This window comes from Convolutriloba macropyga, chromosome 9, assembly GCF_964194025.1.
Source record: "Convolutriloba macropyga chromosome 9, txConMacr16.3, whole genome shotgun sequence".
NCBI lineage: Eukaryota > Metazoa > Xenacoelomorpha > Acoela > Convolutidae > Convolutriloba > Convolutriloba macropyga.
Window position 1 is genome coordinate 35,209,706 of NC_134476.1, and position 19,904 is coordinate 35,229,609.

The 19,904-nt window shown below is 35.7% G+C and overlaps 1 protein-coding gene across 2 annotated transcripts in view; it reads right to left on the reverse strand.

Moving 5' to 3' along the window:
• The window catches only part of LOC142345362 (uncharacterized), a 72,836-nt gene that overhangs the window by 15,242 nt on the left and 37,690 nt on the right, over positions 1–19,904 (reverse strand). For both annotated transcript variants that reach the window (XM_075397392.1, XM_075397393.1), the window contains exons 4-8: positions 19,446–19,609; positions 18,659–18,769; positions 11,125–11,248; positions 7,130–7,260; positions 6,619–6,811 (exon numbers count right to left, since the gene is read on the reverse strand). In XM_075397392.1, coding sequence (XP_075253507.1) covers positions 6,619–6,811; positions 7,130–7,260; positions 11,125–11,248; positions 18,659–18,769; positions 19,446–19,609 — 723 coding nt within the window. The remainder of the gene's footprint in view (positions 1–6,618; positions 6,812–7,129; positions 7,261–11,124; positions 11,249–18,658; positions 18,770–19,445; positions 19,610–19,904) is intronic.

A 19,904-nucleotide genomic window follows, 5' to 3' on the forward strand; every position in this document is an offset into this window, starting at 1 on the left:
TATTCACTTTAAAGCACGTTGAGGTTAAACAAGAACTTGATGGTAACGGACCGCTTAAGACCCAACCTATGGGTAAGCGTACGGCAACGGGTGAACGCTTCTCATCGGCAGAGAAGTATTCTAACGGGCGGATGGCATGGTAGACATCTTGTCCGAGTATCATCTCAATGTCTTTATAGGAATATGTCACGGGATCAAGGACTGCTAAGTGTGGGTAAGTCTCTTGCAGGGCCTGTACATTAATTATATCTGAGCCGACGTTCAGACTCTCCTTAACGAAAGGGTTGACGGTGAATGGTTCGAAATCTTGTTGTTCTCTTGGTTTCACAGTGACTTCAACAACCCTAGTATCAACTACTTCTTCGGTATTAATACCCTTGACAGTTAGCTTTAGTGCTTTACCGTGCAAACCGAGTCTATCTGCGAGACTACCGGCCACCCAAGAGTTACTGCAGGCGGTATCACACAAAACTAAAGCCTTGGTATCTAAACCGGACGAATTGACCAACTGCAATTCAGTCACCTGAAGGAGCCCCTTAACATCAGTAACAGATGACATTGTTGTAGTCTTATTAGGCTGGAGTTGACTAGAAGTTGCTTTACTTTGACCTGTGTTGCCTGAAGACTGGATAGTATTGGGATTTGTTGACTGTTTCGTTGGGAAAACCCTATCTGCTCCATGCAATAGTGAGTTATGCGAACTATTACACCCTTCTGCTCGGCACTTTCTTGGTTGAGGACACTGGCGGAATGTGTGCTTATCACGTAAGCACGAAAAGCAAAGTTTATTATCGGCCACCAACTTAGCTCTCTGGGTTGGGGTCTTTTCTTTGAAAACTCGACACTCCCATAGCCGGTGGTTACCTTTGCATACAATGCACCGAGAGTAATTGTTTGTGAAAGAAGGTGGCATTTGCTTCTTTGTTTCCCTTTGTTGCGAATTTGATGCAAACACTTTTGAGGCTGTTTTGGTCTTTGTTACTGAAGTGATGTTCTCTTCAGGTTTGGCCTTGGTTGCGCTTTGTTTCATAAGATCATGGGCCTCAGCCTTTTCTTTAAGCCAATCGTTAAAGTCAAGGAGGGTAGGCTTAACCCAGTGCTTCTTAACCGTAAAGAGTGACCATGACTCTTTCATGTTTGGTGGTAACTTCTGTACCGCTTGGTTAAGTAGGGAAGCGCTCTTCAAATCAGCATCATATGATAGTGACTTGAAAACCCCAACGAGGCTGGATATTGCTGCAGAATAGTTAATGATGTTATCACTATTGTGCATTTTGAGAGGCGGAAAATTGCTTAGTTTATCCAAGTGTGCACTTACGACTGCCTGTGGCTGGCCAAATTTACGTTCTAAAGTCCTTAGTGCATCCTTGTACATTAAACCACAGTAAGCAAACTCGTTGATTGCAATCTTTGCTTTACCGGTGACGAGGGTTTTGAGGTATGTCAATTTAACGTCATCAGTTAGCGATTGCGAGTCAATCGCGCTTTTGAATTGACCATACCACTCGTGCCATTGTAATGGATCGCCATTATACTGAGCAAGTTTCCGTTCTGGCAAGGGGTCATTTTTCTTGCTGGTTATTGCATCAGCTAATTCCCTAATCAATGACGCGTTGTCCGGTATCGGAGGGGCAGGTGCAGACACCTGCGGACCACTCCAACTCAACGGAGTGGGCCCAACATAAGGGTATGTTGGCTGAAAGACCGGAGTGGCCAGACCAGGTACAATATTTTTTGTAGTTGCAATCAGGTTTTCCTGATGTGTGCCGGATGGTGATTGCATATCAATCAAAAGGGGTGAATTTGAACATATTTGTTGTGGAAAAGTAGTAATTGATGGTGCAATGTGTGCCTGTACATTTGGAGCAACATTATTTACGGTAGTAATGTCTTGGTTGACTAATGACGGTCTGTGCTGCGGAAAACGCCAATGACTCATATTTGGCACAAAACTTTGGCCGAGAGGGATATTGGGCATATTTGGGAAAGGAGGAGCAACAGAACGTACAACTTTGTGTACTCGGTTATTACTATTCTGAAAATTTTTGTTGACGAGAGGCTGGTTAATCAAAGGGGCGTGTGGGATGGGAGCGGTGAGGTTAGGTGCGAAGATTGGGTTCGGAATGGGAAGGACGTTAGGATGAGCGGGTTCGGAGTTGTGCTGTTGAATATTTGGACTTGGTGGGGCGCTTGGGTGCAGGGGAACGTTTATTGCGGGGGCTGGATGATTTGTTGTCGGAAAAGGAGGAAGAGTGGCGTTTGGTGCTCGGGGGACAAAATTAATTTGTTGTCGGGAGCATATTTGCTGGGCCAAATTATTCTTCGGCAGACTTGATGTTTCAGGTCCCCTGGATTGTGCGTGTGGAAAAAACTCGGATGCATTATTTTGATTTTCTTGTGGTGCGAACGTCTGTGGTGGAATGGGCTGTTGAATGGGCGGTGAAGAAGCCCCTGGGCCGTGTACAGAAGGCGGCTGACTATCCACGGTTCCTTGGTTAGTTATGCTTGGGAGCGCCGTGCCTTGCTGGCCTGTTTGATTCATTTGCGCCCTCAGGTGCGCCTGGTACAACGCCTGTGTGTTAGCAGCAGCCAAAAAATTTTCAGGTGGAGTATAATAGGGGTCGAGTTGCTGCAAGGTCTCATTGCTTAAAATGTAATTGCCTCGACAATTTTTTGGAATGGAATGCCTTGAAATTTCAGTGTTCTGATCTTCCACTGTTTTGCCGTTGTTGTGGCTAGGACATTCTGGAGGGTCAATCATAACCTGTGGTTCGCGAGTTTTCTCCTCATTGTGAAAACTTAAAGCAAGTGAGGTGTTGATCCAATCTTGGACAGCCTTTTCACTTCTCATTGAGCTCCTGGCACTTGCAGTTGTTTCAGATTGGCTACCTTTAGAAACGGCGTCCAGCAATTCAAATTCTTGCAGAGTTGCCTCTGCCAAACGTTTCCTGTTGTTTTCCTCCAGTTCATCTATTTCCATTTGTTTTTTCTGTTTAGCAAGGCGAATGGCTGCCTCATTCTGTTTTTCAATTTCTTCGCGCTTCATTTTAGCAATTACGTAATCATGTTTACGCTGACTAGATGTTTTTGACGAGGTCATAATTGAGGGAAGTCTAGAAAGAATGGGAGCCCTTGGTTCCTGGAACTCACTCACTTTATCATCAGCAAAATTGATGTAGTTTCTTGCTGAAGCGAGTATCTTGTCGTTCTTAGTTGTCATTGCCTCCAAGTAAGACTCTAAAGAAGGAACAAGTGCACTTGGATCCTCTGTTTTTCCAGCAAATGCAATTAGGTCCTCATTTTTGTCTACAACAGTCATAAATGCTTCGTTGCATTTTGTTACTAGGCGTTCAACTTTCACTCGCCTACTTTGATTATTTAAACAATGAAGGATATCTTCATGTATAGCATGCAATTCAGCTTCACGCTTTGACCTGGCAGCGTACAACTTTTTGACTCTTTGATCAAGACTATTAGACATCACGATGTTATTAATTCCAAATACCAGCAAAAGTACCACTGCACACGGTTATCTTTTATAAGCACACGCCAAACAAATCAAACCCACGCAAATTAAACCCAACGGAAAAGACAACAAACACAGCAAACTGTAGACAGTCTGTAAAACAAACCGCCCGAAGAGCAGAAAATGTCGTCGAGCACCCAGTGCCCGACAAAAACAGAAGTGGAGCGCTGAACGCTATGCGCTCAACGCAGAGGGAGACTAAAGACACACGGGGAGTCGAGCGAGCAACGCGCGACGAAACGGAGACGTTACGGACGGGAAGTCGAGCGAGCGACGCGCGACGCAACGGAAACGGGACATACGAGAAGTCGAGCGTGCAGTGCGCGACGGAACAGAAATGGGACGTGCGGGAAGGCGAACGAAAATTGCGCAACGCCACGAAACGGGACGGTGGGAAAGAACGGGCGGGAAATGAGTTCGGAGAGAACTATGTTAGCAAACCACAGCAAAAACTCAAGCAAACAACCTAGCCGTAACTCGAGAACAAACTTAAGTCACACCCTAGGAAGAAAGAGAGAGGCTACAGCAAGACAATCTAATATAGTTCATAATGGGTCTATAACGACAAATATAACAACAAATTATTTTACGGCAATGCAGTAGTACACTAAAAGGATGAAAAGGTCGAGAAATTTACTAGCCGTAACTCCAGAATAAACTTAAGTCACATCCTAGCAAAACCCAAACCAAAACAAACAATCAGCATACTAACGGTATTAAACAAACTACAGCAAAATTGCATGAAATAGTGTATTTGTAGACTAAGACAGTTGGAAAAGTCAAGAAACAATCCAGCCGTAACTCGAGAATAAACTTAAGCCACACTCTAGAAGGTAACAAGACCAAACCAACTAGCAATCTTACAGGTACACAAACATAGAGCAGCAAAATCAAAATACTACAACAGGAGGGCTAGTAAATTAGTAAAGTTGAAAAATCAAAGGACAATCCAGCCGTAACTCGAGAACAAACTTAAGTCACATCCTAGAAAGCTGTAGGATCTAAACAACAAACCAGCATACTAGCATACTCAACATACTACAGCAAAAACGACAACATACTTCACCGCATATGACGTAAAAAGTAGACGGAGAAAACGAAGAGCAAAGTTTTGGGAGAGCGACTTTTTGGAGAAAAAGGCAACACGGAGAATTGAAAAGTTAAAGGACGGAAAGGACGCGGACAAAACGGTACATAAACGAGCGACAAGGAATAGCGATTCGATAATTTTTATTTTGTAGGCCAGAGGTTGTGAAAATTTTCACAACCTTTTCTTTATATTGAGTTTCACTCAATTAACGAACATTCTTGTATGAGAAGTTGATTTTTTTTTTGACAACTTTGTCAAAGTTTTATGCTTTTGTCCAATTTTTTCTGTATTTTTTTTGGTCAATTTTTTGCAAATTCTTGATTACGGAACGGCAATCCAGTAAACTGCACACTTTTATGCTCGAAAACACGGTTTATAAATATTCGGTAATAATTTTCTAATTCTTTTTTTTTGAATTGCCTCACAATTGACCAAAAATTATCAAAATTGGACAATTTAGCATAATTTTCTCTCAAACTTCTTTATATCAGAGGTTATTTTTGATATACCAACCGACTGTATCAATTTTTTCTAATTTTTGGTAAATCTACCAAAAATTTTCAAAATCGATGTATTTTTGTCTCAAAATTGTTTTTTGTGGCCCCTTTACCAATTTTTTCTACAAAGATTAGTTTAATTTTTTTACACCAATGTCAAAAAATTCACGGGTTGGGTTTCTTGCCGTCTAAATTTAAATTAAGATAAAATAAATTAGGATATATAAAGGATTTAGAGTTTCTGTCTTACAATTTTTTTTGTAGAATGCACGAAATAACAGGGCAATATTGATTGTAAAACCTCCAACACTGGCAAAAACTTCCAGAACAGCGAAAATAGTTCCAACTCCCAACGTCTGAAGTTAGGGTTCCAACTCCCAACGTCTGCGATAGGGTGCCTATTGTATTGCCTCAAGAAATTTCCACGACATTTGATAGATAGAAACTCAAAACAACCATCTTTGTTGCCATTCTGTTCATTAAATGTCCATCAATCAATCTAGGTGGAAATTTTCGGTCAGTTTCAGGAAGCAAATTTGGTCCTTTTCTGGTAAATTCTGGATTTGGGGATAAATGTTTCCCAGTTCTTCACTATCTAGATGATTATTTTAGAATAGGCCAATCACGGGGTGGGGTAATGGGGTGGTTTGGGTTTAAATTCAATTCAATTTAGTTGATGTGCACATAAGACGAGTTAGCGAGAATGCCTTCATTATAAATGAGCGGAGAAGGAAGAGAGTGAATCGTTTTTCTTCGAAAGCTGGCTCGATTCTTGAGCGGCACCAATATTAACTCAGTAAAAAATATATAACTGAAGTTCGGAAAGTTTCAATTCAGCAACGTATAAGTATTGGTCTATACAAAGCAACGTATTAAGCATTAATGTGATCAAGACAACGTATTAGTATTCGTAACGTTCATAGCAACAAGTGAAAGCTTAGACGGCAAGGTTTTTTCGATGCTCTTTTACATGTTTTTTGTCTGATGTCATTGACGTCAAAATCAGTTCGTATTCAATCGGCAATTGTCTAGAAAACCTAAAAATATTAAGCCGAAAACCAGCTTAATCGATACATATCATGGTTATATTTACTTAAAATTAGGTTAAATGAACTTTTTCGGAACTTTCTATGTATATTAGAACGTTTTACACGCATTTAAATTCAAATCTAAATACTCAATTCTGATTGGTTAATATTCTTTCATTTACTACGTAACAACTTTCTTCAGCCGGGGGTAGTAGCGTATAGAGGTACAATTACTGATTGCCATCTAAAATACGCAACAAACGTGAAAAGTGAGAAAAAAAAAACAGAAAACACTAACTATAAAGCGTTTCATATAAATTTCTTTACTCTTGGCAAGTTTAGCACATTGGATTTTATTAGCCTGTGCAAAAAATTTATTAAAGCAAAAAATTGCATAAAATGTCGACAACAAGAACTTTCTAGAAAAGCGAAGATTTATTTACAAGAACCCAGTTCGTTCTAGTTCTTTAAACCTACCTCCTTCCGTTGAGTGAGTTTTCATGTCGCATCGTGTCTCCTATGATTGGTTTATTGTTCTTGAACCACTCTATCTGAGCAAAAGGGAGAGACACTATATTACAGTACAACTCCACTGTACTGCCCACGAATGCCTTCACTGTGCGTGTTGTGTTGGTCTGATTGAACTGGTTCAGTTTGTACGTTGGGCCATCTGAAATATTTTCAATTGTGAACAAAGTTGTCACACAAGAAGAGCTTTTATTAAAATGTTAAATTTGGAACTCAGCCTTTGATCTTGGATGCATAGTCACTCTACACAACCAGAACTTCGATATAACTGAATTTTACATTAAAAAAAATTACATAAAAACTTAGTTGTCACGCATTTATAATTTGACTGGAATTACCAGAAGATGATGTGTAAAAATTAAACGAACTGTTCAGCGGTTAGCTATAGAATAGCGATTATAAATTAGAATGGCGATATCTGGGTATGAGAGTATATGAAATGGTCTGAAGATGTACTTACACCTGACGATTGCCCTTTCGTGGACCCTGCCCTGGAATGTTCCAGACTGTGCCTCATAGGTGCACCAGTAGTAGCCAGCATGTTCTATCCTGGCTCGCCTCACGCTCAAAATACTGCCATCCGCAGACACACTGAAAGAACACATACAAGCAGTTGTATATTCAAGTTTGTTATGTTTAAATTCACTCTCGATAAAAATTTGTCCGAAAAACAACAAAAAACTTCGACAAACACTGGAACCTGCTTCACTTTGACATACAGCTGATAACTCTTGAAATACACATAATATCTCATTTAGCATCATATAGCTGCACAAAAATTCATTAACAACAGGGCAAAGCTCTTCAGAATTTTTTAGATACAAAAGGAAAATCAGTAGACTTGTACCAAATTTTGTATTTTTACGATGCCACCCACAATTTAATACATTCAACCCAACGCGTGTTGCATTCATTAGTGCTTTTACACAAGTCTGGATCTTGGATTAAACCGGTCTATTTCTGAGAATTCAATAAACATTAACAGCCAAATCAGAAAAGTTATGGAATTTTAACCCTACTAATTCATATAAACGACTTTCGTACCTAAAAAAGTTACCCAATCCAGACTTTCTTCTACCTCCAACGAACTGTGGAGATAATTTTCACTCCAATAAATCTACCCAAAACAGACTTAACGCCCTGAATTTCAAAGGCGACCATTAAAAACATTAGTCTGGCATTGATTTCCAATAAATCTCACTCATGTGCGGGTATTTTGGCTTTATCCGGAGGCATTACCAGCCAACAGAGGCGGGCAAACATCAGGTCCAGTGGGTTTTGACCCGGATTTCCATGGCCCGGAGTTTGATTTAAGCGGTTCAGGACTTGAGGAGGGGGCAATTTAGACTGACACGTAATTGATTAAGGCTCCCCGGGGCACTTGCTTCACAACCAGTTGTATTTATCCCCGGGCTGTTCACACTTAGAGAGTGAATTGGGTGGTTGCTGGCTGAGCGGGGATAAATAATATAGCTTAGGGCGGGTGTTGGAACATATTAACTGGATTCCACGCGTATTTTGTAGTATTGAACTATACCCGGAATAGCCATGTTTAAAACATGACCGATATACAGATTAAGAAAGCAAAAGAAAACTCTTTGGAGCCTCAGAACCATTAACCAGATCTCTCGAAATATGAACAGAACCTGAAGCCGAACTGTGTAAATACTGTAATGCGACACAAGCTGATGTCGGAGATTTTACTCCGACAGTTAGCAGATCTCGAATTATTTTTACACAAGGTGGTATAACTTTAACTATTCTATAAAGTGACTGAACCTTGCCTTTAAAATGCATGTTTAAAAAGAGGGAAGGATCAGAAGGACCTCCTAATCATGAGGAAGATATATCCTGTTAGATTTCCATGTTTCATTACGTCAACAAAATTTGACATCTTGGTTATTAAATGAAAATATGTCAAATTACTCAGAACTACTCGACTGCAAATCCAACTAGCATTAATAGTTTCCTCTGAAACTTTTACAACACAACACTTCTCTATCTGGTTTCGAAATTTTTGGTCAAATAAAAACATTTCGGGAAATGGAAATCTGCGTCACGTTAATTATCGGGGAGCACTGATAACTGACGGGATGGTAAAAATAAAGAAAATACGCCCTTTGAAGTAGATAAACATCAAACTGTCAACCTTTAAGTACAATATTTCATGCACGCTGCCGATAATTTTCTCAGATAAACTTCAAAACGTTTTTAAGTCATTCCATGAATTATGAAGACAAGGAGGCTCGGTAATGTGCGTTCGCACATGATGTTCCGACCCGCGCTCATCTACATCTTTGACATAACTGTCAGCCAAATGAAGAGATAATCAAAAATAGATCTTTGAGTTTAAAAAAATCATTACACAAACTACTGAATTACATAATTCTTTGCCTGATTATAGCGCTCACGAGATCTCACACCATAAAGAAGACTACGGAGAAAAAACTAAAAAAACAAAAATGAGCAAAAAGAAAAAAAAAACCTTTTTTACGGCAAAAGTTTAACATCTAAGCTTAAAAGCACCTAGTAACAACGTCAAAATACAATCAGAGAAAACCTTAACTACACAAAATTACTTTTCCTTTACTACAAAGCAGATGGGACTTTATTTTAATGAGACTAGGAAAGTTGACAAAAAGAAGCAATAAAAAGTCGAAATTCAAAAATCGACCAATATTTTTCAAACCAAATTTTTACAAACGTCCATAGAACCATTAGCTTTTAGCTTAAAAATTCTTGATAATTTTTTTAAAACAATCGATAGGAAACCAATAGAATCTGTCTTTGCTTATACTAAGCCGCAAATTAAGACTAAAGATACAGAAATATTGAAAAAATTATAAACAGTTTGCGAAAACACAAATTATTGATGCCATTAAAATCTTTCGCTTATAATCTGAATATTATGTTTTTATTCAAAAAGTTACTAAAATTATTTCAGCTGAAATTTTACTGAAAGATTAAGTATGTTCACTTGGGCTGCAATTGAAAATCATTGGGGTCTGTTATTACGGGAATGTGCTTAGAGAAGAGAAAAATGAACACAAATTTTGACCACTGACAAAACTTTTATGAAGAGGCATATTCTTCAAGAAACCAAACATCCGTTACGACTTCATATTAATGGCCACTTTAATGATCAGACTACAGGGAAAGTGTTGGGGCCTCTCAATGATGACAATTACATACAAGTTGACAAATATAACATTAAAAACTAAAAATTTTAAGAAAACGTCTGAAAACAAATAAAATCATACAGTTTGAGGCTGTTTGCCATAAACTTACTGCATTGAGTAACTTTATTCGCTCAACATTGTTAGAGCCTTATGAGATCTTTCAGCTCTCTATGATTACATTAAGATTAAAAAACAGGAAAAAACAGCAAATTGAGAGAGAACGGTCGAAGCCATTACAAAATTAATTATTGATCAAAAAAATTTCATTTTGGAAAGACAATGAGATTCTTTCTTGTAATAAAATGACTCCAAAAAAACCAACAAACACGAAAAATACTTTAAAACCACCAATATTTTTGAGAAAACCCGTAGTAACAAAACCCTTAAAGTCAGTCGCTTTCAACGGATTTCAATAAATATTAATTTATAAGTTATGCTTCGATGAGAAGGCAATATTTTTGTTTCATTCTAAAATCATCAAAATCCATCACAAAAAGCCGTTTGACTGTAAAAACGACAACAAATACAGAAGATGCCAGTAAAATCAGAAATCAAAAAATCAGTAGAAAGGTGCGAGAAGACAGTGTCGAGGCCTTTAAAACCCTAAGTTTTTCAGTGCAAACTTTATTTATGATCTTTTAAAAGTCTTCAACATGCCAATGGGAATTGGCAATAATAGGATAATGCGATAAGATTACAAAAGGATCTAAAATTATGAAAAAAAAATAACAAAATTTTTTTTAGAAATTTATTAAAAGTTGTGGCATACAAGTCATAAAGACAATATTTAAAAGACAAGACCTTTAACCAGACTAATTTTGGTTGCAATTGAAAAAAATGGGGATCCTGTTAATAGTGAGACAGATTACAGTTCACAGAAACAACTTTAATATCCGATAATCTTAAAAAAACATTCAAAAAACTATTTTAAAGTCTCAACAGCCATTAGCAAATTACAAACATCACTTGTTCACACGAAACTATAAACCTCGATAACTCCTCAAAAAACACGAAATTAAAAAAAAATCTTTTTAATTCCGATTTCTACGCTGGATGAGCTTTTCAATGATACCCCTCACATTTCTTTACGATGAATATATCGGTCGGCCAAAATTGTCTGAACAAAAGAAACCCATTTGAGTATATAGTTCCTCCCCCCCCCACAGGAACAACAAGACAAGAAAATTTAAAAGCCATAATTACTGGCCATAAATTTGTAGTATCAGAAGAATATGAATTAAATAAATTGAGATGACAAATTTAAAATGAAGCTAACTCGAAATCCATATTTGGAAGGGAAGCTACGTCAGTGGAATCCTCCATGAGTCGCTGCATTATAATAGGATCATCAGGATCTGTCAACTGGCCAATGGCGTAGCTCCATGTTACTCTATTACCACCTGAAATAGATACAATTTATACACAAAACTGAGGCGACAAACCGAAGTGGCCTTCGATATTACTCACTGCTGTGATCATTTGAGCACTTTTGCACTGAAAATTACTGACTGGGCCGGTTGTATATAAAAACGCAGGACAGTCAAAACAGATGCTGATTCATACGCAAAAAACTTCTTAAAAATTTTAAAATATATGTCAAGTCTATTATCAGGGGATGTGCTCAACTGTAGCAAAATAATCCAACCTTTTGACATAATTGAGGTGTGCTGATTCAACATACTGCTAGAGCAATTAAAAACGAATAATTAGCTTTAGGGACTAAATAAGACAGCCACCTTCTTAATTTTCAACTGAATAAATGAATGAAACTTAAAGCCAAACAATTACGGCATAACGCGATCATTACGCAGAATTCAATAATTCTATTTTTAAAAACACTTCGCAACAAAGTCAAAAAACCATCAGATAAAACCTAAAGTACGCAAACCCACTTGACCTTCCCTAGAAAACACATTGGACTCTTCCTTACTTAGACTAGGTAACAAGTACGTAAAAAAGGGCCGAAGTTCAAGAAGGCTTCAAAATTTTTGAAACCAATTGATCTCCAAAGTAGTAACAACCGCTGGCTTTTAACTAAAAATTATTCTCTAAAAATTATTCATAAAATTCTTTAAGAAGACAATGGGAGCGGTCATTTCAAAGACTAAGTAGAAAAAAATTATATAAAAAACAACAGATAGAGAAACAATGACAAAAAACAACTTACAAAAACTCTCAGTAATGGAGACATTAAAATCGATAGTTTCTAACTTATTACTGTGTTTTTAATTAAGTTCAAATTTTCAAAGAATCAGTTAAAATTTAACTGGAAAATTTTATATGATCACTTACTTGGTTCTCATTTGAAAAAAAATATGTCTGATTTGGGAAACGATTTCTCATTTGAGGACTGTTATTTAAGTGACTATGTGAAAGACAGCAAAAAGAACCACAAATTTCCACTCATCACACGACTTTTACTCTTAGCGTCCACGTCTAAAAACATCCGACAAAAACATCAGATAAAACAATAAGAGCGTGATTTACAAGAAGAAGTCAGAACCTGTGAATGATGATAGTGAGTTAACAAGGAATGGAACAAAAATGCCAAGTTCAAAAACACTCTAAAGTTTTTGTGGAGAAAGAAAATCAGAATTGTTAAAAACCAGTAGCTATCAATTGAAGAGATCATAAAAACTCAGAAGCAAACTAATTCGACCTGGAAATAATCAGAATAATTCTTATGGGTATAAGAAGAAAAACAAAAAGAGGCAAAAAGCAGAAAATTATAAGAAAAAATGAAGAAAACAGACAAAGCCAATGAAATCAAAGCTGTTCACTGATAACTCATACCTTCAATGGGTTACTTTTCAACGCCATTGAGACCTGTTACTATTCTGGAAAAGCGACAAAACTTGAAAAAAAAATGAAAGCAAACAACCGAAACTCTAAAATTTTTAAGAAAAAACTGTGGTCAGTCATTAAAATAATGAGCTATCAATTGAAGGCATTAAACGAGTTTATACCAACTTCAAAAAAATGTCAGTGAGACCTGCCATTAGTCAATTAAGTCTTACGACTTAAGAAACAACATACAAAGGCAAAAACGAAATATTCAATAAAAAGTGTGAGAAGAAAGTGTCGAAACCAATAACACCAGAAGCTACTTACTGAAAAGTTCAGATATAATTTCAGTTAGTCCTCTTTACAACGTCATGCGGCAATGTCGTATTGTGATATATTAACAAGTTCCAAAAGAGATTCCCAACTTAAAAAAATATCACAAAATAAAAAGTTTTTATGAAACTCAAAGTATCAAAGACATAAATCCAAAAGTAAAAATTAAAACGGCTGGAGAGAATAACATTTTTTTGTTGAGAAGACGATTGACCCAGAAATTAGTTAGACCAAGCTAAAAATAGACAAGTAATAGTAAAAAAAGGGCGAACTTCAAAATTTCTGATATTTTGATTACTTTAAGTAATAATAGCCATTACCTATCAAATCCGTGCATTAGATGGTTTCACTAAAACCCCATAAGGAAACTAATCGATTGGACGTTTGATTAATGAGAGAAGTCATAAGACTGCAAAAAATTGCAGACAAAAATTTATCAAAGTTTAAGTAAAGACAGTGTCGAAGGTACAAAAACCATGAGCGGTTCTCTGGGAACAAAATATATGTTCGTTGAGCTTCAAGTGAACGAATATGGTATCTGTCATTATTGAATATGAGATTTGACTTGCCTGCTATCAGTTGACATGAAAAAACCCGAAAAATTTGAAATGTTTAAAGACGCACATTCCAATACTGTAAGAAAATTTTTGATTGCAAAAATACTCGATGAGATCAAAACTAGCCTTTCTATCGCTCCCCGTCTAACACGAACAAATAAATGCCCTAAACCTTACCGAAATAAAAATTGAAAATACAATGATACAAAAAAACCCAACTGGAACAAAAATGGCGAAAAAATGACAGGTGAACAAAACAAAACCATGAGGGGTTTTCTAATGATACCACTCAAAATTCTCTGCGGTGACTTTATGGTTCGGTCAAAATTGACCGAACAAAAAGCCTCCGTGTTTACAGCTCCTCCCTTGCAAAATGTGGCCATAAAAAATTTATTAAGTGATTCTCAATTCATGAAACGAGCTCATATGACTTAACGCGATGAGTAACACTACAAACTAAATAAAAGAAAATTTTTGTCCCGAAAACAAATTTTAATTAAATTTTTGTACAGCTGATAGCCATCCCAAACACCAGTTTTAGATAGATTATTGCAAATATTTTCTGCTAAAAACTTTTGAAAGTAAATTTCATTAAAAGACTAGAAACGATAAAAACCAATGTTGACAGCAAAAAACTTCCTTGGACGCTCCTAGTAAACAATACAACTAGTAACTTTCATTGATGAATAAGAGTGATCATATTGCCGAAGGAGATCCATGAAAGCTAAATATCTATGTCTGTAGATAAGCGAATAACTTCTTGAGATGTTTCTATCAATTTTACCGACATTGTCGAACTTCTTCTGTTAAAAAGTCAATGAATGGGGTTAAAAATATTAGCATGCTTATTAATCAAAACATAATGAAATGTGCTACAGCTGAAAATTGGCACCCGGCAATTACCAAAAAATCAAAAAAAAAGATTTAGAATGTAAATTTTAAAACTACCAAATATTTTACCAGAATTGATAACTTTTTATGAATAGATTCATACGGTGCAATAGAGTCAAATATTTTAAACTTTTATGCAAATCGCCCACATAATTGATGGTACAAGCATGTCGATTCAATTATCTCAATCGTATCATCAAGAGCCATTTGTGAAAACTAGGCCGAGTAAACAGTAAAGTATTGAAATTTAGAGGCAAAAAAAGATCAAAGAAAGAAAGTTTATATATGTTCCGTCTTGGAAAAAATGCATAAACATAACCAGCAAACGTCGGTAAATTAATCCCAAGCGATTGGCGAGCGGTTGGTTACATCGTATGTATTGAGAGGTAGGGATCGGGCCTCAAGTGGAGTCGAGCGTGCAGGGTTAGGGGTAAAATGGGGGTGAAACGAAAGAAAAATAGATTTCTGAAGCTTTCTTAAGACTAATTTTGAAAGTAAAGGACGGAGTTCCTCTAATTTGTGTTCCGACCCAGTTTAGTGGGGGGAGGAACTATATACTTAAATTGTTTTTTTTTGTTCAGTCAATTTTGGCCGATCGATATATACATCGTAAAGAGATGTGAGTGGTACCATTAGAAAGCCTGTCCAGCGTAGAGTATGGAATTAAAAAGATTTTTTTATTTTAGTTTTTTTTTCATGGAGTTAACGAGGTTTAAAGTTTTCCGAAAAATAGGCGGATTTCCATTGATTTTATTCACATTTTCCGGAATTTTTGCCTATATTTTTTGTATGTTTTGCTAAAAAAAAGTTAAAACTGTTTTATAAAAGTGTTGTTGGTTTGGTTTCTAAAGATAGAAGAATGTTGATGAAATTTGTCATCTAATTTTTCGGCTCAAATTGTCGCTTCAGATTGCAAAAAAAAATCAGCTTTTTTCATGTAAAATTGCAAGAAAAAGGATTCTTTACTCAACTTTGCTTGAATCTGCCGGTAATGAACACTTAAAAACTGCCAAAAGTTTTTGTGTCACCTCAAACGAGAGCTATTTTACTTCTCCATTTTCTTTAAATGGTTTCTCGGTATGAAAATTTGTCTGCTTTTAGATAAAATAACTCGTTAATCATACAAACTGCGTCCTTTCTCTCTGATAATTGACTTTTTGTCAAAGTAACTATATCCATTACACTGGTAACCATCTTATATTCTTAATGCAAAAAAAATATAGCAGGGCTAGTTTTAGTCTGATCGTTGAGTTCTAAATTTCAAAAACAATTCGGACTGTAATCAATGGCTCTCTTTTCAAAAAAAAATTGCCTAGTTTAATTTCTTTACAAAACAGAACATTTCACATCAAGGCTCACTGGCGGGTCCAATTGATTGGCTTCAATAACAATTGCCAGGTAACGCTTTTATTTTTTTAGCAGAAAACTGATTGTCGTTTTGATTTATGAATTTTTTTTTAATATTTAATGGATTCAAGAAGGAAATGTAAAGCAATTCTTCATCTTCAGTTGTTTTTCTCTATTTCCACCAGGTTGCATTAATCACAGGACACATATCACATATTAGCATCAAAAGGAGGCGCATTTGGAGATACGTTTCTTTAGTGAAGTGATTATGGTTTTAATGGCTGCGACAATGGTTTTTCGCAAAAAAAAACAGTTGTTTTTTTTACTTTTGTCTGTATCTGTAATTCTATTTTTTAACTTGTGCCGAATTCTGCTTAGTGAAAAGTCTCAATGGCTACCTTGGGGCAATAAACAAACGCATTGGAATATTTCAATTTACAGCTGATAAATTTATATGACTTTAATTGTTTTTTATTACTTTAATTTTGAAGACCTTAATTTTTAAGACTTTAAATAAAAATAATTGTTTTCAAAAAAGTATTTTTTGCTTTGCTTCTTTTGCTTTGCTTTTTTTGCTTTTTTGTCTTTTTTTACCCTGTCGTATTTTTTACCGGTTAGATATCACGTTTTTGACAAGAAGAAGAGCGCAACTGAATAAGGTTTCATTTTAAGCGAACTTATGGTTTAAACGGCTTCCACGCCGGTTTGTTTGCCAGAAAATTTTATTTATCTTTGGATTTACCTGTGTTTGAGGTTCTTTTCTGATATATGTTGATTGAAAACATGTCTCAACAACTTCCCTTGCCGGAATGATTTGATCCTCCTTAAAGATTTCAATTGATAAATGATGGTTTTCATGACTTTGAAAAATTTTGTTTTCCAAACAATTTTGGTATTTCTGGAGTTTGCTTCTTCTGTTCATTTTTGTCTATTATTTCTAATTACCTGTTCTTGTAATTTACAGATCACACATCACATATTTGGCGTCAAACCAAGGAGTATTTGAACTAACCTGAAGTTTTCAGCGAAATGAAAATGTTTACAACGGTTACGAAACCGGTTTTTCAAATTTTTGATTTGTGTCTGTGTTTGACATGATTTTTGTTCACGTATGACATTTTCTGATTAAAAACAGGTTCCAGGGGCTTCCCTTGGAATTATCAACCTGCTTAGTAACTATACTTTACTGGTGATTGTTTCAATGAATTTGAAAACAATTGTTTTTTTTTAAAAAATATTTTTAACTGCATCTTTAACTTGTTGTCCAATTGCTTCCTAATCTCATTGTTTACAGTTTATTTATCACGCTGCTAGCAAGGAATTAGGGAGAAATGCGACACATCTAACGTTTTAAGTGAATTCTTTGTGGTTTTAAAGGTTCACAGGATTTTCGAAAAAATGTTATTTTGATATTATGTCTGTTTTTGACGTTGTTTTTGTAAACGTAGGACAAATTCCGATCAACAAAAGTCTCAATCGACTCGCCTAAAAGAATAAGCAAACCTTTTTTATTTCAATTTATAGCTAATAATTTTCATGACTCTTAAATTAATTGTTTTCGAGAAAAACAAGTATTATTTTTAACATTATTCTTTATTGTCACTTTCTTAGTCTCATTAATTATCCCATAAAACTTTATTGACGTTCTAAAAACACCCAACCACACGTTTTTATATTCCTAGGGCAAGGATTATCGTCGTAACGGCTTAGGCACCGTTTTCTACACAAAAAAAATTGAGTTTGTGTTTCTCTGTACTTGTTGTTTTTTTAGTATGAAAGATATCTATGAAATGACAGGTTTCAATGTCTCATCTAATGAGTTATAAATGTCTGTTTCACAAATATTTTTATTTATTTCAGTTCATATCTAACGGTTTTCATTACTTCGGAACCAATTGTTTTCAAAAACTATGAGCGTAATCTTTAACAGTCTAATTAAAGACTGGTCTAATTCGAGTCTAATTTCAGAGTCAAATTCTAGTCTAATTAAAGACTGGTTCCATATCTTTTTCAGTGAAGAAAGATGCAGTAGTTTAGTCTGTGTAATTAAGTTTTTCTAAAAATAGAAATTGAGTTTGGATGGTCATAATGTTTATTGTTATCTGATTTTGTTGTATTATTAATAATGGCAAGTTTCCACAGCTCTCTAAGTCGGTGTATTTTAACTTTCACTGAGTGATTTGTATTGGACGCAATTTTTTATTCATACACCAGTTACTTTCGAAAAATACTTGAAATTTTGAAAGCTTTCTATCCCTACCTCATTTGAGACAATTAAGCCGGAAATGTGGATGAGCGGGGTCGGGACATTATGTGCGAACGCACATTACTGACCCTCTTTATAACCTCTATCCTCGGTTATATATAATAATGGGTAGTAAGTAGCATATTGATTGGATAAAAGTCTGGCGATAAGCCTTTTGGGTGAAGTTATGTTCAAAATTCGTTTTGTAAATCTTGATTTAAATTATGCTAGTATTAACTGAATTCGACCGGAATTCAGCCATGAAGCAAGCTCAAAAAAATCTATTGACTACCAAAACTCTTAGGGTACAAAGAATAAAACACCCATCCCTTAAGTGAGATATCAGTGGGCTGGAAAATTAGCAGTTCGATATACAAATTTAAGCCTTTTGTTAGATTTTTAAAATAATATAGGAATAACATACAGGAATAATAATATACCGGGAAAAATAATATACAGGAATAAAGTTAGATCATAGCCACTTAATCGAATGAAAAGCAGCTTCGATAGTTCTCTTTTATGCATCTATGCAAAAAAATTAAAAAATGTGTAAAACGGAATGTTATCACCTAAAAAGAACGCACTAGGGCGAACTTCATTTTTATTAATAAAAGATGCGCTGACTTAATAAATAATGAAAGACTGAACTAAACCTCTGATGGCTGATGCTGCCCTGCGTGCAGTTGTTGTGACATTGCACGTGATTCGGAAGGGTCTGTCTTGCTCTATGCTCACCACACTCGGTTTCACAGAGAGATCAGGCACTGCAACAAACCACAGTCGTGTTCAAATTTTTTCATATTTCAAAATCTTTAAACAATCTTACAATAATCTTGTTATCTGATCATCAATCTTGCAAGACTGTTGCCAGAAAAACATCGAAATCTTGTATGCTAAAAATCCTAATCTTGCAAGATCTGCATCATAATCCTGCAAGATTAACACACAAAAACGAAAGCATACGAAGCTAAAAACTTAAGTTAACAAACTCGTTTTTAATATTGACACGTAGCACTTTGCCATTTATTGTAAAAACGACATGATGGCAAGCGTCTTAAGGCTTACTTCAAAATTTAGATCAATCTCATTATGAATAACAGTTGACTCTTTGCAATTAACGTGCACTTACATTGCCATGATCCGTTTCTTTTACGTTTTACATGATCAATGGCTTGTATATCCTATTAAGAAACAGAAATATCAATTAGAGTTTTTATGCATACCATTATAAAGAAGCAAAATTATCGTAAATAGAGGTCATCAAAAAAGCAGGGTGGAAGACGAAGGTATTCTAATAATTTTTTTTTGTTTTGAGTGTTTGAGTTCTTTTTGTAAGGCTCACTTAAGGATCAGTCTGTGCCACTTTTGTCATTCTATTTTTTCTGGTTGTGATTTGAGTATGAAATTGTTTTTAGTACACAATGATATAGAAACCAATACCTATCTGTAATTGGGCGACATTAGTCTCTGCTCCCCCGCCTGTTTTGCCCCCACTAATGATGCACTTGTAATACCCTGCGTCACTCTCGGAGATCCTCACAATCTCAAGAAAACTGGTTTTAGTCTGTCTCTGTTCGTTATACGACAGCACTCTCATCGAAACTCTGAAACCATCACTTAAAAAAAATAGGAGAAAAACGAAAAATTGGTTTTCCCTCTTCTTCATTTTTGAACCAAACGCTTGTTTTCAATGCTGTGTGATTTAAAAAAGGTGTACTCTTGTATTGATAACTATTATCACATCCGGGTACATTTTGATGAAAGTGCAAAGCTGCTTGAAACCATACAAGATCATTTTTGATCCTTTGTAATCATATATAGGGTCATATAAGAACAACAAGTTTTCTTGGTTGTCTTTGAAAAAAGTTCATTAATAATTTCTTTGTAATCAAACATTCT